Below are 25,070 nucleotides of genomic sequence, written 5' to 3' on the forward strand. Positions count from 1 at the left end.
AGGCCCTTGCATTACCTAGAAACCACGGAATCATAGGGAACTAGTCTGCTTAACTGACCAACCCATTTACCACACATGCTTATCTGCTTTTGAAGTGCTGTTTGCTTGATTAATATGTGTACACATTGACCCTGCCTTGGATTAGTGCAGGTTGAAGTAGGCCTACCTGTTTAACGAAACTCAAAGCACTGCATACTTTTTCAGAACGTTGTTGGCAAAACTATGATTAGTTTTATTTTGTTTAGCTCACAAGGAAACGAGGAAAGGGGTGTATGAAAAGTGAATCGGGATGCCAGAATGTCTTCGGAGTGGTGCAAACACCATTTCGTGATTGGTAGCTCAGGATTTTCTGTTCCAAGAGCTCCAGTCCCCTTTGGACATATTTTATTATGCAATAGTGAGAAGACTAGGCACATGACACTATGAATAGATCTACTCTCTAGACCTTATGGGTGTTGCATGGGGTTATTACACTGCATAAACTTATTTGTCGAAGTCACATGTAAAATACCAGCAGCATTTAAGACTTGAGGCTTAATAATTGTTCAAGTTTCTTAAGTATATATCAAAAACCAACCCATTTGGCAACAGTCACAGGAACATGCTTTTCCGGTTGTGGAGGTTTGATTCATCCCAGGGGGTGTGGCATCATGAGCGCTACATATAGTGATAGCTCTTCACTCCTTTAGGTCTACCTCTGCTTCTACCTCTAAGTTTGGCTCTGGTTACTTTTTAAAGACGGATATGTCCGACATGATGTCCTACTTTCTATTGATTGTGGGATGCGTTATAGGCATCGGGTATATTTTCCACAATTTAGTCGTCAAAGGAAAGCGATGCACAAACACTGCTAAACTTCATGGGAAAACTGTGATTGTGACTGGTAAGGAATTCAACCCATTTATTTAACATGGGTATTCGTCTACTTTTTAATATTCCTTGAGTTACTGCAACGAAACGGATGGACAACAAACGCCTTAACTACGACCTTGTTTAAACAGTTTCAGGCCTACCTTTAAATCACAATACACACACACGCATATAATAAGAGTAAATAATCCTATGTAATAATCGCATTCAACAAACAATTGTTATTCCTTCTCTCCATACGTCTGCAGGTAGCAACACAGGGATCGGAAAGAAGACGGCCATAACGCTGGCTAAAAGAGGCGCCAGGGTCATTCTTGCCTGCCGAAGTCAACAGAGAGGAGAAATTGCTCTGGCTGAAGTCATAGAGGTAAATAAACTTTGGCCTTCATTCGTATTAAATGGCAATGACCAGTGTTGCCAGATTGGGTCAGATTTGGCTTCAGCGCGCTTGAGCCAGGGGTTGCTAGATTGGGTGGGAAATCGGACCCAATCTGGCAACACTGGCAATGACATGCAGAGTTTTATCGACAACTCTTCATTTGTGTGGCATTAGGAGAGCAGGAGCAAAGAAGTGGTGTTCATGCAGTTGGATCTTGGGAGCTTGAAGTCTGTTCGCACCTTTGCTGAGAACTTCCTAAAAACCGAAGACAGATTGGACCTTCTGATCAACAATGCTGGTAAGTTCTATTTTAAATTGCCTTTAGTGATGTATTTTGTGTTACATAAACTCCCCCTATGAGTTAAGATAGAATGGGGAAGAGCTAATTAGGTTTTCTTTGAAGAATAAAATCCAGGGATTTGACCTATCTCCATTTGGTCCACAGGGATCCTTCTGCAAGGTAAGACAGAAGATGGCTTGGGAATGATGTTCGGAGTCAACCACATCGGTCACTTCCTCTTGACCAACCTACTGCTGGAGAGGCTGAAGAAATGTGGCCCAAGCAGGGTGGTCACCGTGTCATCTGTGGGACATAACTTTGGGAAGATCGACTTTAAGTGTCTGAACACTCACAAGGCTTTGGGCACAGGGACCTCGTTTTGGCAAACCATGCAGATCTACAGTGACAGTAAACTGTGTAATGTGCTCTTTACCCATGAGCTAGCAAAGAGACTCCAGGGCAGTAAAGTCACCTGCTACAGCCTCCACCCAGGTGAGTTCCTAGAATCATGCATCAATCTGACCAACTAAACACCAGTTTATTAAGTAGTATTGGTTGTATTTGTGGGTTTTCTAATTGACTAATTCTTTCATTGTTTCAGGAGCCATCAATTCCGAGCTTAGCCGTAACTCGAGCAATGTGCTTAAAGCTCTGCTCAAGCCCATCACTGCCTTCTTCTTCAAGAACACGGAACAGGGGGCCCAAACCACTCTGCACTGTGCTCTCCAGGATGGCATCGAAGGCCTCAGTGGCAGATATTTCTCCAACTGCACAGTGAGGGATCTCTATCCTAAAGCTAAGGATGATGTTGCAGCTAAAAAGCTGTGGGAGCTGAGCGAAAGACTTAGTGGACTAGTCTAAGTAGGACCTGACTCATTAAATTACCTCTGAACCAAATTGTTTACGTTGATGGGTCTGTTTATCCACTCATTGAGGAGCCTACATAGGCCTACTTGGTCTGGTGGCTGGATAAATGGAAAGGGTACCCTTTTGAGCTGTTGAAATGCAAAATGTCTTCTTGGTTCTCCATACTGGTTTTACCTGCTGAAGTTGCAAGTGCTTGAATAAATAAACCATCTTGACTAATACATTGAACATAAATACTTAAATTAATTTTACTTGTTTAGTATTTAGAATAGCTCTCTTATTGGAGCAGTTGGCAAGATTTTGAGGAATTTCCACTAAACGACAATAATTTTAAATGGAATGCAATTTTATTTTGACAACCTGCCAAAAGTGTGCGTTTGTGTATGTGTGTATATGTATGTGTGTGTGTGTGTGTGTGCGTGTGTGTGTGTGTATATATATATAGCTGCGTTTAAAGTTTTAGGAAAGAGGGGGCGTGTTATCCCCATGGCTACGACCCACGTCGACTCATGACTCTTTTAGTACCGTCGTTGTGAGCGTTATAATGAGCGATATTGTATATGAAATGCACCTCACAACATAGCGTTAAACTATAGGTGTCCGGGAAGCCTAACCTCACTCGAACGGACTCGCGGACATTAAACACATCGCTGCTCAGACGGAGCATCACCATTCACGCACACCGGGGTGTTGATCCTGGACAAACGCTGCAAAGTCATCATCAGATCAGAACATATGATCAGAACATTATGCAATTATTAATGCTCTTGGTGTCGAATGGTTTTTCATTGATTCGATTCCAGGCCCTGCCATTACCTAGAAACCATTTGAACCATTCGGAAACCAATCTGTTTTACTGACCAACCCATTTACCACGCATGCTTATCTACTTTTGTAGTGCTGTCTGCTTGGTTGATTTGTATTGACCCCTGGTTTAGTCCTGACTGTTTTCCTGAAGCTATCAAAATGTATTGCAGGTGAAAGTAGGCCTATCTGTTTAATTATAACACCGTAAAGCAGTGCATACTTATACAGAACGTAGTTGGCACAACTATTTTTCGTTTTCTTTTGCATAGCTGACCAGGAAAGGGGTGTATGAAAGGTTAATCAGGATGCCACAATCTCCTTTGTGCAAACAGCCTCTCGTGATTGGTGGCTCAGGAATTTTCTGTTCAAAGAGCTGTCACCTTTAGACAACTTGAGTCACGTTTCGTCGTATTTTATCATGCATTAGTGACAAGAATACACACATGATTCTATGAATAGATCTACTCTCTAGACCAAGGGTCTTCAATGTTTTCCAGGCCAAGGACCCCCAAACTGATGGAGAGATGGAGTGGGGACGGACCCCCTACTTATATATGGTGATATCAGCTAAATTGGGGCACTTTTTGGTAAATCACTTGGGACAATACCACAATAGCATATATGCCTTTTCCATGTGTTTTAATGATTAATAATTACTGTTTCTGATAATTTTGTGTTGAAATGATGTAATAAAATATAATTATTTAGGCCCTACAGTTCTTGAAACATCAGCTGTGCCAACTTTTTTTGCATGAGCAGTTTCAGTTAAAATGGGCCAGCTGTTTCAGGTAAGATGGGCCAGTCAAACTGCAAAGGGAAATAGTAATTTATCATCAATTTTAATTGTAAAAAACAATTGCTTATACAGCCACATAACATTTAAACTGCATTAAACAAACAAATTCATAGTGCCATTAAAACAACAAGAACAGTAGATCAGTGAACTGATGTCAGTGGTGTGTGTGTGTGTGTGTGTGTATGAATAAATGCATTCGATGATGAGAGCAGTGCATTTAAGGAGCATACAAAAGAGAAGTGAAGAGAATGGTATCTCTGATCGGTGATATCTGTGTGTGGGTGCGTGTCTACGTGGGTGTGTATGCACGTACGTACACACACGCACACACGCACGCGCACACACACACACACACACACACACACACACACACACACACACACACACACACACACACACACACACACACACCTTAAATGGCCCATTTTACCTGATGGCCCATTTTACGTCTAACCTCACCTATTGTGTAAAATTGTGTTTGGTGGAAATTGCATTTAACGGAAAAATACAATTTCTCACGTTGAGCACACGAATGCGTGACTCGTTTATTTCGTTAGAAAAACAGGAAGACAAAATGCGCTGCAAGAAGAAAACAATCCCCCATGGGGTTCTACGTCATGAGACGTTCGTAACATTTAAACGGACAGTGATCCCTGAACAACCAAGACAGTGAACGATATGCCTACAACAGTGTATAGAACAACACTTAACAACATAGGTGAATTATGATATGTTACACCCACTACAGTTTTATATTAAACAGGTCCTATAGTGCCATGTATAAATGTACCTTGTTATTTTGCATTCAATACTAAAATATTCAAATAATACACAGGTTCATATATTCATGTTTTCATTTTAAACCTGTGCAAGGTAGCCTACCGTGAGTAGGGTGGCCATGCCACTGCCACTTCATAAACATACCATAACATAACATAATAAACTGATACCTGCCAAGATCAAAAATGTCTGTGAACCTCTACTACATGGTGGCCCCCTCGCCCGAGGCCATGCGCATCTGGATGGACGTGATCGTCACCGGGGCGGAGGGCTACACCCAGTTCCTGAACTGATGTCCCCCACATAGCCCTGGACCGACAGGGCCGCCCGCTGCCTTCTGCAGGGAACTCTGGCTCATAGTGCACCGCACCCCCCTCTCCTCACTCCAAACGCCCACTCCGTCTCACTCTCTGCCCCCACCCTAAGCCACGCCCACGCCGTCTCACTCTCCTCTTCACTCCGCCCACGCCAAGTGTCAGCGCCGGAAGGCACTGGACCTGGACCTGGGTCTAGACCTGGACCTTGAGCTTGACCTGAAACCGGACCTGGGCCTCGACCTAGACCTGGTGATGCCAGACTGTATTTGAAGCTCCTCATTCAAATACAATGGATTCCACTTGACAACCATTCTATTATATATGGATTAACAGTCCAATACATACATTGATACATTTCTTCCCATCTTCAGCGTCTGGCTCAAGTGTTTCATTAATTGGTCACTAGGGCTCGCATGTTGTTGGTGTTTCTCTGTTATGATTGACAGGTCAGTTCCGCTCGTGTAATTAGAAAGTTATGAAAACTACATTTCACATGTATTTTATTAAGAGGTTTAGTATGTAAGGGTTGGATAATTATTTTCTACATTTTCTACTTGTTTGTTTGGATTTAAAAAGGGAGCCAACAGAGGACACACAAACACATTGTATATAAACCAAAATGGATCCAAACTTTCTAAAGAATTTCTTTATTGCCAAATGAAGACTTTGTTGTAGTTCCATGTTTCAAAGCCTTTCATATTATAGCTTTTTTCCTTTTTTTACTCCCCATCGCTAAAGTTGCCAAAAGACTGAACATTATGACACATCGATACATGAAGCAACATTTCAGTCAGAGGTGGGATCATTCTTATTGTAACTATTTAAAAAGATTTAAATTGCATTTCATTACGAGGAATTTGAGCTTAACTATCCATTATTATTCATCAGCAAAATATGCAAATCTTTAACTTGCCTGTTGGACGCCCAGCGTGGCTCCAAGGTGGAACACCTGGAGTCCAGCCTTCTGCCCACACTGGTGTTACACAAAGAGCATTCGTATGTCCTTCACCCTATACACTAAAACGATGGGGCATTTGTATCAATACTTGGCCTTTTTCTTGTTGGTGCTAAGGATTTAAGGTAACTGCTGTCTGTACTTTACTGTCAAGTTACATATCCCTGTGTTCTCACAGTTTAATTCAAACACCCAGACACCACACACATCCAGTGTATCCAAGGATTGTGTTAGCCTTGACCCCAAACTCTGGACTTTCCGAAGCAGGCATCTCCGCAGCGAGCCACCAGAGGGAGCCCCAAAGACCACCTTTCACACTTGGCACTGTCCGACTGGACTGTCATAACGGATGACATGGATCCATGCCGTTCCCCAAGCTGTGCCTTAAGTGATTCAGTGTACAGAGAACCCCCCATTTGGCACTAGCACAGTCCACTGTGTGGATGCTACCGTATGCCACTGTGATACACCCCCCCCCCCCCCCCCCCCCCCCGCGAGGAGAGGGTTGGACCATCACTAGGTGCCAGCCTGTGTCTTGTTGAGGGGTCATGTTGCTCCTCTGTGACAGTGTTGTGTGCGTGTTGTGCTAACGTGTTGAGTGGGCGTGTAACAGAGTCTACAGTGATGTCAGAATGTGGTTTCTTCTCTGTTCCTGTGTCACATTTGGTAGGTAGATTAATTTATGATGACAATGATGTGGAAAAGGGGAAAGAAAATCAAAGAAAAAATGCTATGCCCCACTCCTCCCCCCGAACCTGCATTGGGCTTTCCATAGGAAGGTCCTACCCATGAGTCCTGTGGTCTATTGATTAAGGAATCTAGATGGCTAGGTGGGTTCTATTGATAGAGGCGCGTAGATGGGCTACGGAGGGTTCTATTGATTGAGGAACGTAGATGGGCTACGGTGGGTTCTATTGATAGAGGAACGTAGATGGGCTACGGTGGGTTCTATTGATAGAGGAACGTAGATGGGCTACGGTGGGTTCTATTGATAGAGGAACGTAGATGGGCTACGGTGGGTTCTATTGATAGAGGAACGTAGATGGTTTCCATTGAAAATCAAACAGTGTTGTACGAGGGAAACAGGTATTTGTATTTTGTCATGTAAAGATTTTATTGTGACGAAATTTTAACTCTATGGTGGTGATGTATTCATATATTTGTTAGAAAGAGAATAAAATATAGAGCAAAGCAAACTACATGAAATCACAATCACAATTCACCTGTAATCACCCAGCCTGTTCAGACAAACTTCTACCTAAGCTGTTTTGTAATACTGGTTTGTTTCCGTCGTTCGGATACATTCAATCCCAGTCGACTGTTGGACCATTATTGTGTTTACGGTTCCTTGTTTCATGCCTCACTGTCACGCCAATGGAAACTATGGATTATCTTTATCGATTAAAAGACAGAATTGTAATTGAATAAACATTGGCTTTCTTGAATGTATGTCATCTTGGCAATTTCCTCTTTTTCAAAGTGTATATGTTGAAATTAAATCTCATCTTTAGTCATTCAAATAATTCACTGGCTACAATTAACAATGTAGCACAAACATTAGTCCAGCTTTAATTTGATTGATGTGCTTCTTGTTGGTGGCTCCGATCGTTCCAATAGTAGTTCATTCACATTATCACCTACAACATTAAAGAAGGTTATTATTTGCAATTCTCAAGTTGTAATTAAAGTATTTTGGGTTTTTAGTTTTTGCTTAAAAACCAAAAAGAGGCACAGCAGGATCTACACTTTAATAAATAACAAAACAGCAAACTGGAATGCGAGGTACACATTAGGCAGGAACCTTGGCAAGCTTCAGCTGGGTGTGGTTAAACTGGGTGTACTTACGCTCCGCACAAGGGGAGGAGTAGTCTGCCACTGCCTCGTCACCTGGGAAACAACACAAAGGACAATCAAATGAAGAGCACTCCTCACACGAGTTCTCAGGAGTGGGCCTGCGGGGGGGGGGGAGGGGGGTCATACTTGTCTGGTAGTAGTCGTACACCTTCACCACGGCCGGCCTCAGGTTCCTGACGGCCTCCTCCTCCTCCAGGGTCACGCTGTAGCTCCTCAACACCTTCTTCTTCAGCTGCACACAGAAGAACAGAGTGAGGGGAGGAGCACAGGAATGTAAACACAAGCATGATGGGAACAGGGCTCCCTTGGTACGTACGCCGTCGAGGTAGATGTTGATGTAGCCCTCTTCAAAGTCCACACGCTTCACACTGCTCTCGCTCTTCAGCTGGAAGAGAGGAACACAGAATGCTTGCTGGGGTTATTCACCACAGACAGAAAAAATGGAATTGCTATGAAAATATAACAACCGTCTTTATGTTGAGAAAGAAATATGAATACAAGACAGAGAAGTGCATCTAAACTCACTTCAAGCGCTAACACACAGACCAGTGCATCTAAACTCACTTAAAAGGCTACACACAGACCAGTGCATCTAAACTCACATAAAGGGCTAACACACAGGCCAGTGCATCTAAACTCACTTAAAGGGCTACACACAGAACAGAGAAGTGCATCTAAACTCACTTAAAGCGCTAACACACAGACCAGTGCATCTAAACTCACTTAAAAGGCTACACACAGGCCAGTGCATCTAAACTCACATAAAGGGCTAACACACAGACCAGTGCATCTAAACTCACCTCCTGCAGAGAGCTCTGCTGAAGGCCATAGCCTGACAGGAGCTTGAGGTTGATGATCACCATGTTGGTCTCCTCTCTCCTACCCTGGTACCTGAGCAACACGGGCAGAAAACCTTCTCAGACTGCCATCCAGTTAACAAGTTCACCTTCCAGAAGACGGTCTTAAAGGAAACCCAACACAGCATTTGAGTTTGTCCAAGCCAACGAGCAACATCTTAAAAAGTTCTTCTTATGGTGGTATCCCTTCGATTCAGAACCTCGGTGACGTTACCCAGCGACACAAAATGGCCAGTAACAGGTAACTCAAGCAATGACGAGCAATTTGAGTCCATATAAACATCTGAATTTGAATGGAGATTTGAACAAGGATCAAACCATAGCACTATGATGTAGTCCACTAGATCCCTTTTCATCTACGATAAGTTGTTTTAGGGTTTGGTTTGCTTGCCATCTATACAGGGGTATGGAACCTTTAGGACTGGAGAGACAGTGGGCAGATTTTTGTAACAAAACAAAAAATCTGTGTGTCTCATTAAAAAAATGTTCTGGTTAAGTCCACAGTGTACCCTTTAGTCTAGAATTCATTCCTAGACTCAATTTGTGTTTAATGTGCTGTTGTTGGTGGATCCAATGGCTGTATACTGTACATTCACTAGGCCAGTGACAGCACACAGCCGGTTTCCCCCGTCTATCTGGTAGGTATTGTGTGGTCTATCTGCTGAGGTCTCCACCACCCCTCTCTCAACAGTCTGGCCTTTTGCCATAACCTTACCTGAGGTCCACTCTGATGGTCAGTGTGGGCCGGGTGCTGTTACACACAGCGGTCGTTGTTGCGACGATGTGGAAGGAACTGAAGTCACCAGGAGGGGGGATGTTGTAACGCATGGCGATCTGGTTAGTGACAACAAGGTGAACCAACATTGGGGTGGGATTGCTTGTTGAATGAGATTTTGAGTGCCATCCCCCTCCAGGAATATTGAATCGGGGGCTTATCCCGATCTTGGGGGTACCGTCACCATACAAAAACAAAAACCAGGAGCTTGCAAAGCCCAAAAATCTCTCCATATGCCAATATATATTCTTAGACAAAAACTGAAACTGAAATAGTTCATTATTAGTATTAAACTGATTCCATGCGTGTGAAGGAACCATGAAATCAAAGGCTATACTAGCTCATCTATGCATTAAGGAAAGTTGGGAAGTTCGATACAAAATATTTATATACAGACCATTAGAACTAAATTGATAGAATTGTTGTTTTTAGCATGCAAGTTCTCGAAGAAGATCATTCTTGTCAAAGTGTCAAAAACCAAATTAGACTTTCAACATGCCTATCCTTTAGACCATGGTTGACATATATTAAGGACTATTAATGAATGCTATTCTAAGTTAAGACTTTATACAAGGAAAGCCTTTATACCTTCCAATGGATGAACGCAAATAATAAGAGCTGCTGCTTGGCACCCATGAAGCGGCAGTTGCCCAGAGATGTGACATGGGGCAAACAAGACAGACGCTCAGGCTTCAGTGAATAGTATCAACCCAATAGTATCAACCCCTTCTTGGCTTCTTGGAAACCCCTCCTTCCTCCACCCCTGGTCCTGGACACAGCCCTGGTCCTGGACACAGCCCGGTGCCTGTACATAGTCCTGCCCCTGGGGGTCCCACCTGTGCCTGGACACAGCCCTGCCCCTGGGCCGTGATGCGGTAGTCCCCGGGCAGGCGGTCCAGCGCCTGCTCCTGGTACAGCAGCCGGGTGGTCTGGTCCACGGTGAACTGCCAGCTGGCCCCGCCCAGCGAGCTCAGCCCCACCACGCAGGAGCCCTCCGAGCTGTAGGTGGCAGCGCCGTAGCGGGCCAGGGCCTGGAGGGCCACCACCGTGTCCTGTTGGGGTCCAACGGGGTTTACACGTTGCACCGGGCGTCACAACCACACATCTCCTCAGTTCATTTAAAATCAAACTGTGGTTAGACAGGACAGATTGAATGAGAGGAACGTGGGCACGAAACATTCAATGGTATCACACGAGTGATAATCATGGGTTGAGTCCCATAATACATTTGAGAATGTATACGTTTGTATGAGTTTCTGGAACGTGAAAGCTTGCGTGTGTGGGTGGACGTTAATGCTGGGGGCCATTTAGTATCACACAGTGTACATTGGTGTGTGTTCTCCGACCTGCGTAGAGGCGAAGCCGCCGTAGGGGTTCTGCTGTTTGATGAGCCAGCGTGTGATGCTGGAGGCATAGTCTAGGTCGAAGCCCGGCACCGGGGGTCCGGAGAGAACCGCAAGCAGTACGTAGGCCGTCATCTCAACCTCCAGGGAGTCCAGAACCTTCTCAGAGGCCTCCGCCCGCTTCCAGTGGCGCGTGCCCCCTAGAAGAGCAGACATAGTGAGGGGCTTTTGTGAGAACTACACTTGAACTACTGCAGTAGTTCAAGGTTTATCTTTATTACTTGAACATTAAGGTATTGAATGCCTGGCTTAAATACAGTCTTTAACACATATACAGGATACATCTGATCCCAAATATTTCTTTAAATGAGTGCGTGCCCTGCAAATATTGAAAAAGTTGAGTGCCTATGGAGGATCCTAGACCAGACTAGAACCTGATCTAATCAATGTTCTCATCAAAATGTCTGCGGTCAGGCTACTTCATGCATGGGCAAGCCGAACAGAGATGCAGCTACCGTCTGTGACGGAGCGCTGGTGGAGAGTGGTGAGGAGCGCGGCCCTGGTCTGCTGGTCTCCTGCCAGGGTGAAGGTGTAGGAGAGGAGGGCTGTGGTGTACATGTTCGTCAGCTTTCCCGCTACCGCCACTCTCAGGCACTGCAGGCACCCAGACACCATGGGGTCTGCCTGCAATGGGCACACCAGGGAACAAGGGAATCAGCTATTGAATGTATCTATATGGGCACACACACACCAGACATATATATACACACACACACACCATCTTGCACAACATAATCTAGAAAGCGAGAGAGCAAGATATAGAGCTCATGTGGTGACAGACAGTATTTCTATATATATATATATATATATATATATATATATATATATATATATACCTACATACATACATACATAGCTCATATGGTGGTATCATGGTATTTCTACATATATACAAATATATAGCTCATAGCTCATGGTATTTCTACATATATGGCTCATAGTTCATGGTATTTCTACATATATATGTGTATAGCCAGGCCCGCCGCTCCCTATACGCAGAGTACGCAGAGTGCGTCGGGCACCAAGCACCTGGGGGGGGCACCGAAAATTATGGTTTGTAAAAAAAATAGAAAAACAAAAATAATTATTACATTATTGAATTAAAAAAATATATAAATTAGTTATGAAGAGGCCCACCGTTGTTTTTTCTTAATTGCATAACCTATCACTCAATTTAGGCAATTATATGTTTTTACCTAATATACAAAAAGAGGCTGAGCAGCGGCCCTGTGTATAGCTCATAGCTCAAGGTGTTTCTACATATATATGTATAGCTCAGAGCTCAAGGTGTTTCTACATATAAACATGGGGCAGGGGCACTCACTGCATCCAGCTCCAGCAGTGCAGCCGTGATGTAGGCGGTCAGAGACACGTCGTCGCTCACCCCGCCCTGGGGTAACAGGATGGAATGAGCTCAGGCTGCACCAAAGCACGTAGGAAGCACAAGAAAAGAAAAAAACCACGTCTCCTTGACTGTGTGGGAAGTCGCTGGCACTATGGCGATGGAAGGAAATGAGCCAGAGTTTCTGGGGGGAAACTGCGATCTTATTGTCACCTGACACTGAACCACTGGGGCATGGGTACGGCTGGGGTACACAGGTGTGGAGATAGGCATGCTGAGCTCCAGCTGGACGCAAACACACATCCTCTTGGATACTTGGAAAGGAACAAATCTTCATGTTCCTCAGACAGTAGATGCCCTCAAATCCTCCCCAATTCACTCGGGTTTTTACGGATAATGCAAATTTGTTAAATACAGATATGCATGATTGACAAGGGTGACACACGGCTGTCAGGTATTGACATCTTCTTTGGACTAGATTTCAAAAGCATGTCTTTATTATTTATTTTAAGTGTGCGTCGTGAGTGACTATAAATTCCCAAATCCTATTTTACCACAGCTGGGAGGACAGGTACCACACCCTTCTAGCACGTCTTAGGGGAGCAACTGTTGGTCATACGAAGCTCCTGAATACATTTGCTACCGTACGGCTCTTTTGGATTGATCCAAGTTACCTTCATGCCGTTGTGAAAGAGTTTTCCAACAGATCTGATGCATCCATCTTTCCGCCGGTGGCTGAGCAGCCAGGTTCTGGAGTCCACGATTTGTTTGGGGTCGATGAAGATGTAGGGCTTGGCGCCGCCAAACGACTTCATCACAAAGGCAGTCAGCCTGGGACAGAGAATGACGCACAAGCGCCACAAATGACACATCAAGAAGGTAATGGTAAGGAAATGAGGGGTGGGGCTTCAATGCCCTTTTATGTTTCAGTGTGTAGGATCATGCAGAGGGGCCTGGCTTCCAGCACCTCTTCACCAACTCCTTTTTTATTTTCTAACAATTTCCTTTGAATCAAACTAATTTCCTGTTTTTCTACCATTACACCTGACCATTATTGTGGCAGTCATTGCACTCCTAACCATCCCTGGAAGGAGGGTTCCCTCTTTCTGCGTTCCCTCCCAGGGTTTCTTACCAGCTTATGAAGGGCCGCTATACACACCTGAACTGGTGGTACAATAGGGGCCTTTTAAGGGACTTTTTCCTTTCTCTTTGAGGGGAGGGGGGGGGGTCATAAAATGTGCCCTGTACCAGAAGGAAACCCATGCACATGGCGGGAAGACCCACCTGGTTACCATGCCAACTACGAAGAGAAGCCCCAGCTGACGTACTCACCAGGTGTTTCCAGACGTGTCACTCTTGCCAAAAGCACTGTAGGAGCCATCGTCGTGCCGGTAGGTGAGCTCTCTCTGGTAGCCTGCACATGAATGCATAGGATGCACAGATTGTATATTTGCATTTGATACATGCAAAAACATATCTAAATTATAATTTAACTTGTGATTCCTATGGCTGCTCTGCGCTCTGCCCAGTTGTTTTCTAAACTAGGTTCTTCTTTCTTAACCTCTTCATCAATAGGTCTCTTCCAGGTTTTTGCCCAAAAAGACAAACCCAAAGCAGTAGCAAGCAGTGACTTTTGAGGCGATGTATGCTGGGGACCGCCCCCGGTCCCCCGATGTGTGTCCTGGCTGAGCCACTAGGGGGCTGTGTCACGTGACCTTGAAGCTGATGTGAATTCAGCTCACACACTCAGAGCTTTGAGCCCCTCCCCCTCTGAGTAAGGGAGCATTGACATGGAGCGCATGGTGAGCTCTGCTGAACACTGGCCTCACCACGAGCGTTTCAGAGTGGAGACCTTTTGGTGGGACTGTGTATGATGTTGGGGGATAATAGTGCTGTCTGGTGCTCTCTGCAGGCCTCACCACTCTCCAGGAAGCGCGTGGCCCGCTCCTTGATGGCGGGGGTCAGCTGTGCGGTGCTGGTCAGGTAGTTGAGGATGTAGATGTTCGGGGCGAACAGGATCATGTTCTGCTCCCCGCAGCCATACGGCATGGCCAGCAGTTTGTCCAGGTTCTTCATGGCCCGGCCCATCAGGTCCCCTGGCCAGCACAACACCACACACACACACACACACACACACACACACACACACACACACACAAACACACACACACACACACACACACACACCTCAGATGTACTTCATATGGGAGATGTAACAAAAAACAACAAATATACCCTCTTCAAATATTTTAAAAAATATATATTTATTTAATTAGAATTATTTTTAAATTGCTTTATTAACAATTTTCCATAATTCTATATTATGATTGCATTATTAAACCCTTGTTGAATATCTTTAAGGTACTCACCCAACACAGAGAAAGAGGCCCTGGCAGAACCAGCCACAAACAGGTCTGGCAGCAGGAGAGAGATGTTCTTCTCTGCTGGCTTCTCTGCTGGGGAATAAAAAAACAAACTAATGAAGAGAGAAAATGTTACAAGGTACAATTGACTTCCATCAATCCATCGTCTACTTTATTTAAAATAAATTAGCAGGGAGCATTGTAAATTATCTAAAGAAATAATGATTTACTATTGTAAAAATGATTAATTATTGTACTAATGACGCAAGATACGGTAGACATTGTGTGTCTATTTGTACGGTGTTCATCCAGTCATTTATCCTTGCGGGGCGTGTCAAAAATGTACAAAATCATCCATTTTAAATGAACACAGTTATCTTTAATCTTCATATATTTAGAACTATATAAATATAGATTAATATTATTGTTATTAACAGTCCTTTGAGCATTTAATAGATCAATGTTGGTAAAATGTAAAGGAAAACATATTGGTAGCCTTGCACATTAAGAACTTATTCTCTTTAACCCATAGGCCTGGTGTTGGTTCTGTCTATATAATAATAATATATTATTAATATCTCAAGGAAAAACTGGAGATGAGCTAGCAATATTTGGGCTTGCTTCGCTGGTCAGTCAAACTCTGTATTTATGTGATTTAGTTTTTCTTCTCCACCTCTCCACCAGATGTCCCTCACCCGAGCTTCCCTGTCCTATCTTCCCCCCTGCACCTCAGTCCCCGATCAGTCTCCCCTATATAAACAAGTTCACTTCCTTTGTTCCCTTGTCTGTTTGTTGTATGTTTCGTGTCCCTTTGTCATTGTGGTCTCTAGTTACTATTTTTCATGCATTTGAACCTTATCCCTGTTGATTCCTGCGGCCCTGCCAGCCTGGCCCTGCCTCAGGCTGCATGTGTTGCAGAATGACCCTGGGCCAGTCTGGCCGCTGAAGTCCTTAACATAGAGTTGTTGACCCTTTTTCAGTGAGGCAACCCAAAGTAGGTTGAGCAAACAAATGGGAACCAACTTAGGGATGACTGACCTCCAGGACAGAGGAGTGCATTGTGGGTAACAGCCACTGGGGTGCCTTCTGCCTGGAAGGGAGAAGCACGGCACACTTTCACTATGAGGATTAACATCTGGTTTATTCCTAGAATGCTCAAAACACAATTACGTCAACTCTAGTGTACAACCCCCATCATGTTGCTTTGGGGTCTCTATGGTCCTTCAGAACCGGCCCATTGAGTCCTCTAGCAGGGCTTTGACCTGATGGTTCACTGAACATTATCACTGCTTTCTGTGTGGGAATTTATTATCTAGGTTTAGCATGAGCGTTTCAAGACCTTTATGATTACCACAGAAAATATAAGATTTAGGATTAACACAGAGCAACAACATGTTGGGACTTAAAGAGTTGTTGGCTTTTCTTTTACACATGTGAGAACCCGTGTGTGGCAGAGTACGAGGTGTGCAACGTGTGTGTGTGCCATCCATGAGCGTGAACCTCACCTCCACCAGTAGTGTGCGCACCACTGTGTCCACCCGGCCCACCGTGGGCGGGGGCGCCACCTCGTTCCCACACAGTTGCTCCGTGTGCAGCGCCTCGGCCCGGACCTGCAGGGTCACCTCCCCTAAACACACACACACACACACACACACACACACACACACACACACACACACACACGATCATTGCTAATCGATTGACCTTTTTATTTGCCCCTTTGTCACTTGATTTGTATTCATAAGGCTTTCTCCATCCGTCTAAGACTTGACCCCCCCCACATCCACCTCACTAACATGACTGTAACATCTCTCCCATCCTCAACATTAACAAAGCCCTCAGATCAAAACAAAGAGAGGTGTCTCTCACACCCCTCCCTCAGGGAGAGGTTTCTGGCTGTTTCGTCAGAGGGACTACCTGACTTGTTAGCGACGGTTGGCATTCTTCAAAGGAATGGGGAGTGTGTGTGTGTGTGTGTGTGTGACATCACTGCTGATGTGGGATGGCAGGCCATCGCTGGTTCACTGACAGAAGAGGAGGTGGGCCTTCTCCAGCAGCAGCACTGCCGCCACTTTTACAATTAAAATTAGGGCATTTAGCAGACGCTTTAATCCAAAGCGACTTACATCGGTTAATATACACATTGACACACCGACGGCAGAGTCAACCATGCAAGGCGACAGCCAGCTCGTCAGGAGCAGTTAGGGTTAAGTGTCTTGCTCAGGGACACATCAACAATCAGCTAGGAGGAGCTGGGGATCGAACTAGCGACCTTTCGGTTACAAGGCAACTGCTCTACCTCCTGAGCTAAGCCGACCCATTTAGAATGGCCTCCTCACTATAGTCGAGTTAGAATAGCCTCCTCACTATAGTGGAGTTAGAATAGCCTCCTCACTATAGTGGAGTTAGAATAGCCCCCTCACTATAGTGGAGTTAGAATAGCCTCCTCACTATAGTGGAGTCAGAATAGCCCCCTCACTATAGTGGAGTTAGAATAGCCTCCTCACTATAGTGGAGTTAGATTAGCCTCCTCACTATAGTAGAGTTAGAATAGCCTCCTCACTATAGTGGAGTTAGAATAGCCTCCTCACTATAGTAGAGTTAGAATAGCCTCCTCACTATAGTAGACATGCTGCAGCAGATTGACTCAGTGGAGTTAGAATAGCCTCCTCACTATAGTAGAGTTAGAATAGCCTCCTCACTATAGTAGACATGCTGCAGCAGATTGACTCAGTGGAGTCACCGCTTTTTCACATCTTTCAAAATGACAGTTTATGATATGGAACTTAGCAAAAAGTGAGGATTATCTCCATCGCCAGCTGCTCTCCCTCGACACTTAAATCAGGCGCATGCTCCAGTACCAATATAATGCCCTCCTCAACAATATTCAAATCCAAAGCACTTTGTTAATCAGCTGCACAATGCGCGGAAAGATCGTCTACCATCATGATCAGGCTCAGTGAGAACTGCTATGTGGGAGTCCTCTCATCACAAAGACCAAAGTGCTATAGTGCTGTCGTTGCTCTATGCCCTTCAGTAGAATTAGTACACGGAAGTGATTTTTACAAATGTTATTGGTGACGGATGTTTAGTGAAGCCACGAGGGACGCTTGTGGTGCTTTGATCACCCAGACTGGGGATGTTCTTTAGAGACGCACTGGCAGATCCTTCCCTGTGATTTATCTACAATGTGCGAATGCGCCTGTGACATTACAGTGAAGAAGACTTCTGACATTTACAGCGAGGAACGGAGCGCACTCGGAACTGATATGGAGAGGAAATAAAAAGAGATTCATTTTAAGAGCTGCTGCCGCTACTCTTCTGGACTGGGATCATTTAATTGTATTATATGGTTATGATTGTCCTTCCATGAAGGAGGAGAGTTTCCTGCGGTGTTAAGGGCATAAGGAGCAGGTCATTAGGTCCTACCAAGGGAGGAGGGGCTGACCTCCCACTGGAAAACCCTGCTCTCCTCTGCACACACACACATGGTGTACTGGCAGTCCGCACAGTCTCTGAGGGAGAAGTGGGACGAGTTGCTCAGCTGGGCCCTGACCTGCAGAGAGGGAGCGCAGAGTCAACACACATGCTACATGATGCTATACTGCATCCTATACTACAAACTATACTACATGATGCTATACTGCATCCTATACTACAAACTAGACTGCATCCTATACTGCATCCTATACTACAAGATGCTATACTGCATCCTATACTACAAACTAGACTGCATCCTATACTACAAACTAGACTAGTATAGGATACTATACTAGTCTGCATACTATGCTACATACTATATCCTATACTACACAACATCCTATACTACATACTATACAACTTAATACTATACTGCATACTATGCTACATCCTATGCTACACTACATCCTATACTTCATAATACTATAGTACAATACATAATACTATTCATATGCGTTGAAATTCTTGTATGCAAGTGGTGTAAAAAGGATCTCTTCATTTCTGAGTAGTTTCTAATGAATGGAGGGTGTCCTCGTCTCCCCTCAGCCAGCCGGCCGGGGGACACGCGGCACGGAGAGGCCCACCATGATGCAGCTAGGGAGGTAGTTGAAGACGGTGGCTCTGAGCGTGAACACCTCCCCTCGGACCACCGAGTAGGGCAGCGTCAGGCCGACGAAGAAGGGCTGGAAGGCCACCAGCGCCGGGTCCCCGGACAGGCCGAAGCCCAGGGAGGAGGAGGTGCAGAAGGCCTGGGCCCGCCAGCTGGTGATGGTGTCGGGGAGCGTCTTCACCACGCTCACCGACCCGCTGTCTCTGCAGAAGGAGAGGGTCACCACCTCAAATAAGGACCTCAAGTGTGTTAAGGGGGTGCCGTTGAGATTCAACCGCTCATTTAACCACCATCATTTATCAGAAATGGCACAGCCATCAGCCAGAGATGAGAATACACTGAGGATATCCTTTCAAGGTGACTAGGCCGGCCTTGCCAATAGTATGAGACCATATGTCCATTTAAGACGGCTCAAAGCTGATGGGAGTGCTCATGACCAATCAGGAAATCTCTTCCCTGATGGGTTGGGGGATCCCAGGCTCTTCTGAGGGGTGGGAGATGTTATTTTTACTGAAATGGTTTCAGTTCCATTTTAAATTAAATTCTTGTAACTCTTGCCAATAATCGTACTTCTGCAGACATCCTGCCCATTATTTCAATTTAGCAACATACATCTCTAATTAGTGTAGCTTTAACCTGAAGAGTGGAGAACTAACCAAACGGGATCAGATCCCAGCACTGACCCAACAGGGATCAGATCCCAGCACTAACCCACCAGGGATCAGATCCCAGCACTGACCCACCAGGGAACAGATCCCAGCACTGACCCACCAGGGAACAGATCCCAGCACTAACCCACCAGGGATCAGATCCCAGCACTGACTCAACAGGGATCAGATCCCAGCACTGACCCAACAGGGATCAGATCCCAGCACTAACCCACCAGGGATCAGATCCCAGCACTGACCCACCAGGGAACAGATCCCAGCACTGACCCACCAGGGAACAGATCCCAGCACTAACCCACCAGGGATCAGATCCCAGCACTGACTCAACAGGGATCAGATCCCAGCAGTGACCCAACAGGGATCAGATCCCAGCACTAACCCACCAGGGATCAGATCCCAGCACTAACCCACCAGGGATCAGATCCCAGCACTAAACCAAACAGAATCAGATCCCAGCTTTAACCTGAAGAGTAGAGCATTAACCCAGTAGGGATCAGCTCCCAACACTAACCCATCAGGGATCAGATCCCAACACTGACCCAGCAGATCCAGGTTTCAGGAGTAGAGCACTAACCCGACAGGGATCAGCTCCCAGATCCAGGTGTCAGGGAAGTAGCTTCTCACAGTTTTAATTTTTTCCAGTTTTTTTTTCATGGGCGTTTCAGTTTTCATGGGCGTTTTCAAGTGTGTCAATGAGACGGGTTCATCCTCTGAGAAACAGAATGCGTCAGAGAACATTACATTGAACAATATAAAGATCTGCCGATATCAAGGAACGTACCTGAAACAGCAGAGTACAAAACGTAATCGTCATATTCCCAACAGGTGGCTGGTGGCTTTTTCACCTCAGAGTTGGTCACAAGTTTTATTCCAATTTCCTAGTGTGAGTGTGAGTAAAAAAAAAGTGGAAAATGTGGTTTGTCATCGCCAGTTAGGAATTTAGAACGACACATAAATATTGTGGCAGACGGCAGGGAGGAGTTAACATCAGGGGTTGATTATATATATATTAGTGCTGTCAGTTTAACGCGTTATTAACGGCGTTAACGCAAACCAATTTTAACGGCGTTAATTTTTTTATCGCGCGATTAACGCTCTTTTGGTTTGGCAAACATTGTCGTTTTTTCACCTGCTGTCTAGCAACAACTAGTCACTTAAGAAAAACTCCAAAACCATACCGGATCTAGCTACACCGGAAACAAAACAACAAGCACGCCGCACAAAAACTCCTTAAAAGTGTGTGTGTGTTTGTGTGTCACTCTGTTTGAGCCTGGTACTAGAGTTCAATGTTGTCATTAGCTGTTACCTCTTTCCGACCAATCGCAGTTCAAGGACCACCTGGGCTGTACCACTTCGGAAGGGGCCGCTCAGTTACTCCCCTCTAGACAAAATCGACTTGTTGCGACGTTGACAGTTTTTGAGTGTTACGGCTGTTGAGTGAGTGAGAGGTTGTGGGCGCACAGCTCAGGCTGTCGGACGGCGCTGCAAGAAACTTTTATAAACGCAATATTGTTATCCCGCAGTAATCAGCCCCATAGCCCCGAAACGTTAACGGCCCACCCCAGCTCTCCCGATTACCACTCCGCCGCCGTGTGTGTGTGTAGGTGTTATTCGATAGCCTGGTAATGTGTATAGGCCTTCGTACGGTAGGAATATTCATGCTGGTTTAAATAATAAATGTTATAGTATTTCCCACCTTTAATGAGCAAGAGTTTTGTTCGAAAGTTCAGTGATTGAAACAAATAAAAGCCTGGGCTATTGAAGTTTTACGGTAGGCCTACCACTGTCATGCACCTCCCTGATGTCAAGTGGACCGGGTTGAATTCACTGCGGGTCTCTTCTGATATCCATCTTACCAAATATATTTTATTACTGTCCTTCTCAACACTCTGATCTCATTAAAAGGCTAGCAGCACGAAATCAAGGGATATTTAGTATATAAAGAAATGTGCAATTAATCGCGAGTTAACTATGACATTGATGCGATTAAATATTTTAATTGCTTGACAGCACTAATATATATATAAATAAGAGAGAGAGAGAGACTTTATTGATTACCTGGACCGTCTGACTACCCCCCTGTGTACAGACCGCTTTGTTTGAGGACCCTCCTGGTGACGGCCTCTGGATACGGATTACCCTTTTCCCAACTCTGGTGATAGTTATTTACCCTGTAAATAAATCACCCCTTTGAACTGCTCTGTGTGTTGTATGGTTTTATCTGTTCAACTTGGTGGCTTGGAAACCCCACACCCGATGGCCTGCTACAATATATAAATAACATTACAATATACATGTCAATATGCATAAGGCATTATGGTCCAAATATTATATTTGACATAATTATTGATGTATTTCCTCATGCCATCACTCATATCTTACTTTAAAAACACTGTAGACGTCGTCCTTCGCAGTGGATTCTTCAATCTTATGCCAGTAGTCGCAGCGATCCGACTCAAGGTCCTCCACTTGGTTGCTGAAGCCACTCAGCTTCTGCACAGGCAGCTGGTTGAACACCTTCCAATACCACGGATGAAAAGAGGGGAGCGTTGGGACTGAGCAGGTGCAGCAGTCTGACATGACAATGTGTGAGAGAGGGCTGTTCCCGAGTCTGAGGTGAACCGTGTTCAGTGGGCTTAAAACAGGGCTCTCCAATGGAGGCCACGTAAGACAAGAGAAAGCCCTACTAACTAGATTTATCTCAACATTTATATGCATATAACACTGGATTTGATTGTATTCAATGCATAGCCTTTTGAGATGGGTTAGATAAATAAAAAAAATTATACTCTTTGAATTGATTTTCTTTTGAAATGTGTCATAGCCAACTATCGTTCTAGTCATGAATTTGTGTTTTTTTGTTATGTAGGCCTGGGCTAGAATCCTGGGAGTGTTCAAATAAAATAAGCATATGTAGACCGGAAGTACAGATGCCTCCAAAACCTAAAAGGTTTTGGTTTTTGGGCATTCTTTTTTTCCAAACTGACCCATAATGTCCGCCTGGAAAGTTTTTATTGAAAGCTTAAGTAAACCTGGAAAAAAAAAATCCGGGTAAAACTGGTAAACCCAAATTACCAAAAATGTGGGTCCCCGGCTTTATGGGATTATTTTCCAGATGATTGTGTTAAAAAGTTATCCAAAATATGATTATGCAAATGAGACACCATTATTCAATCTATCTCAAATCCACAATTGTTTTTGTCATAGTTAGTTGCCATATCACCGTATCCTTAAGAAAGTCTTCAGTACATTTTGCTCAAACATTGCATTAAGTGTTATATAACAATATCCTGTTAGCCTTAAGCAGTCTTAACAGTAGCCAACTGTCAGCTTCTTGTGCTGCTTAGATCAGAAAAGTAAACAGTCGACAGACTGCTGTTCACTTTTGGATGCAAACCCATGGTTTACGGAATGGGATTGCCCTAAAAGCCCTTTTGCATAGTACCTTAAATAGAAAAAACAATATCTGACCCTTATTTATCAACCTTTGAGCTGGGTCATCAGTGGTTTTCCTGGGATGCAGTCTATGTCTTTGGTAAGAGTGTGAGAACGTACATAAGAAGTACTGAGCTCCTGATCTGGCTGCAGCAGAAGGATGCTCTGGTCCACCGCTCTAACGGAGCACAAGGATCCTGGCTGGCTCTCCAGGCGAAACAAGGTCTCCCCTCCAGGCAGCTCTCGATCTGCTGAGAACTCCAGCTTCACCTGGAGATAGCAACACAAAAGGGTTGCAGTAACAATACCATCTATTAATGGCCATTCTGATCAGTTCCTATTGCTGTCTTTATGTATGCTCATTTAGAAACCACACCTTGCATCGTCATGTTAAATTATTTTCATTGGGTTTGGTCTTAGCATAACGTTACACTTTAAAGGGCACAGTAAAGTCACCATGAAATTCAATTTGACAATTTTTTTCTACCATGTCAATCAAACTCAAAGCTTGTCAGCCATTTCAGATTGATGTTTAGCCTGTCACACCCTATTCTCGAAGCACTGGTCCACTGGGAAGTCCTTGCTATCCGCCAACACCTCCCCACTTGGCATCAAAGTGTACACCACCACTTGGGCATATGGGCTGAGGGCAATTTTTCCAAGCAAGGGGATGGATAGCACTCCTTTGTTGACTAGATCGGAGGGAAGGGGAAGAATAAGGCATGGAGAGGCTAGTAGCAGCAATATAAAAAAGGTCTACTAAAGAAAAATTCAGAAAGCTTTGCAGTAATAATATTCAAAATAATAAATGATATGGCACATCCTTGATACATTCTTCTAAAATGGTTTTGAATTATTTGAAAGGCCAAAGTCGTAACAGCTTTAGAAACGCTGTGTTTCATATGAGTGGTGCAGGGGTGTTGTTAAATGTTTCTAAAACGCCCGTCACGCTATCAAGCAAGGGAGTGGAGCCAATAGGAGAGGACCTCTCTGGAAGAGAAGCTTCATGAGTGGGGCTTGCACATTAATTATTATTTGAACTATAGAAGGATATTTTACCGATTCCTTCTTTTACAGCAACTGGAAGATGCCCATGCCTCATTATTGCACCCTTGGACATCACCTAATTGAAAGAGGGAGGGAGAAAACACTAAAGCCAGAGATATATCTCCAAATTACAACCTTTTTTATAAATAAAGCAAAGCGTTGAAGTGTTTGTGTATAGGGTTTAAAACGCTGACTCACGGTGTAGTAGAAGGGCAGTTCCTCCTGCCCCGGCCTAAGCTCATTGCCCTGGATGATGTACTGGGCGCCCACCTGGGACTCTTCCTCACAGAGGCTCTTGTGGCCGTTGGCTAAGATCTTCACGAAGCTCATGCTCTTAGAGTAGAACGGCACCACGGTCAGTTTGGCCGAGGGGTATGCAGGCAGGCGTTTCCCTTGCACAGATGGCTGCCGTTCTTCCTTGGGTCTAGAGCTTGCCTATAGGAGGAGATATTACAACACATGTCAACTTTAAAATTCACAAAAAAGTTATTTAAATACAGAAAGCATTGAGTGTCCCCCTGGGGAAAATGTTCTGATTGAACAGCTTCTCTGGGAGGTCCACTGACAGGGCCTTGACCCCACGGAGGTGTTGGTGTTGGAGGTTACTGGCTCACCCAGGGGAAACCCATGTGAACACGAGGAGAACATACAAAACCAGGACCCAGATGCTTTTGCACCCAGGACCTTCTTGCCGCAGGTCAACGGTACAACATACAGACACAAGGACAAACCGTAACAGACACGCTGTCCTTCCACAGGGAGGTGTCCAGGGAGAAAGAAGCCATGCCGTTGTCTTGGGTCAGAAGCGTGAGGTTGTACGACGCTGCGTTGACGTCCACGTATAGATATACCACCTCGTCCCCCACCGCCTTCCTGTCTATTCCAGTCAGCTTGACCTGGAACCGAAGGAAGGAAACGTACACACACAAGTTTTAAATATTTATAAAACAAACAAAGATAAAAAAAAATACATACATACATATATACATAGAGATTGAATTTGATGGCTCATGGCCAATATCCATTACCTTGCCCTCGAATGGGATCCCTGGCTTATAGGCAGTATCATCTGCAACATTCTGAAATGTGAGTTCTCTGACATTAACAGAGAAGGGCGTTTGGCCACCGGCTTGAATGACCACCCCTACAAAATATACAGGCAACGGTCATTATTTGACACCAACA

General features: G+C 44.7%; 2 protein-coding genes across 2 annotated transcripts in view; one reads left to right on the plus strand and one right to left on the minus strand.

Annotated features, from left to right (window-relative positions):
• The first annotated feature begins 676 nt into the window (after positions 1-676).
• dhrs13b.1 (dehydrogenase/reductase (SDR family) member 13b.1) lies at positions 677-2,615 on the plus strand. The gene is made up of 5 exons (XM_079732739.1): positions 677-883; positions 1,119-1,237; positions 1,424-1,547; positions 1,695-2,021; positions 2,131-2,615. Exons 1-5 carry the CDS (start codon positions 745-747, stop codon positions 2,388-2,390), a joined length of 969 nt encoding a protein of 322 aa, XP_079588865.1. The 5' UTR covers positions 677-744; the 3' UTR covers positions 2,391-2,615.
• A 4,970-nt stretch (positions 2,616-7,585) lies between these two features.
• Positions 7,586-25,070, minus strand: part of LOC307073056 (alpha-2-macroglobulin-like protein 1) — a gene marked incomplete at its 5' end in the record, with an annotated part of 29,421 nt that continues 11,936 nt past the window's right edge. The window contains 27 exons of the mRNA XM_079732738.1: positions 7,586-7,688; positions 7,897-7,938; positions 8,032-8,137; positions 8,222-8,290; positions 8,706-8,796; positions 9,478-9,596; positions 10,374-10,589; positions 10,884-11,080; positions 11,396-11,564; positions 12,265-12,330; positions 12,957-13,113; positions 13,615-13,696; positions 14,202-14,378; positions 14,652-14,738; positions 15,684-15,735; positions 16,151-16,272; positions 18,075-18,201; positions 18,710-18,938; positions 19,978-20,113; positions 20,185-20,281; positions 21,786-21,920; positions 22,959-23,108; positions 23,385-23,530; positions 23,898-23,961; positions 24,084-24,320; positions 24,617-24,781; positions 24,914-25,029. Coding sequence (XP_079588864.1) covers positions 7,609-7,688; positions 7,897-7,938; positions 8,032-8,137; positions 8,222-8,290; positions 8,706-8,796; positions 9,478-9,596; positions 10,374-10,589; positions 10,884-11,080; positions 11,396-11,564; positions 12,265-12,330; positions 12,957-13,113; positions 13,615-13,696; positions 14,202-14,378; positions 14,652-14,738; positions 15,684-15,735; positions 16,151-16,272; positions 18,075-18,201; positions 18,710-18,938; positions 19,978-20,113; positions 20,185-20,281; positions 21,786-21,920; positions 22,959-23,108; positions 23,385-23,530; positions 23,898-23,961; positions 24,084-24,320; positions 24,617-24,781; positions 24,914-25,029 — 3,434 coding nt within the window. The 3' untranslated portion in view covers positions 7,586-7,608. The remainder of the gene's footprint in view (positions 7,689-7,896; positions 7,939-8,031; positions 8,138-8,221; positions 8,291-8,705; positions 8,797-9,477; positions 9,597-10,373; positions 10,590-10,883; positions 11,081-11,395; positions 11,565-12,264; positions 12,331-12,956; positions 13,114-13,614; positions 13,697-14,201; positions 14,379-14,651; positions 14,739-15,683; positions 15,736-16,150; positions 16,273-18,074; positions 18,202-18,709; positions 18,939-19,977; positions 20,114-20,184; positions 20,282-21,785; positions 21,921-22,958; positions 23,109-23,384; positions 23,531-23,897; positions 23,962-24,083; positions 24,321-24,616; positions 24,782-24,913; positions 25,030-25,070) is intronic.

This window comes from Pollachius pollachius (assembly GCF_949987615.1).
Source record: "Pollachius pollachius genome assembly, chromosome: 3".
Taxonomy (NCBI): domain Eukaryota; kingdom Metazoa; phylum Chordata; class Actinopteri; order Gadiformes; family Gadidae; genus Pollachius; species Pollachius pollachius.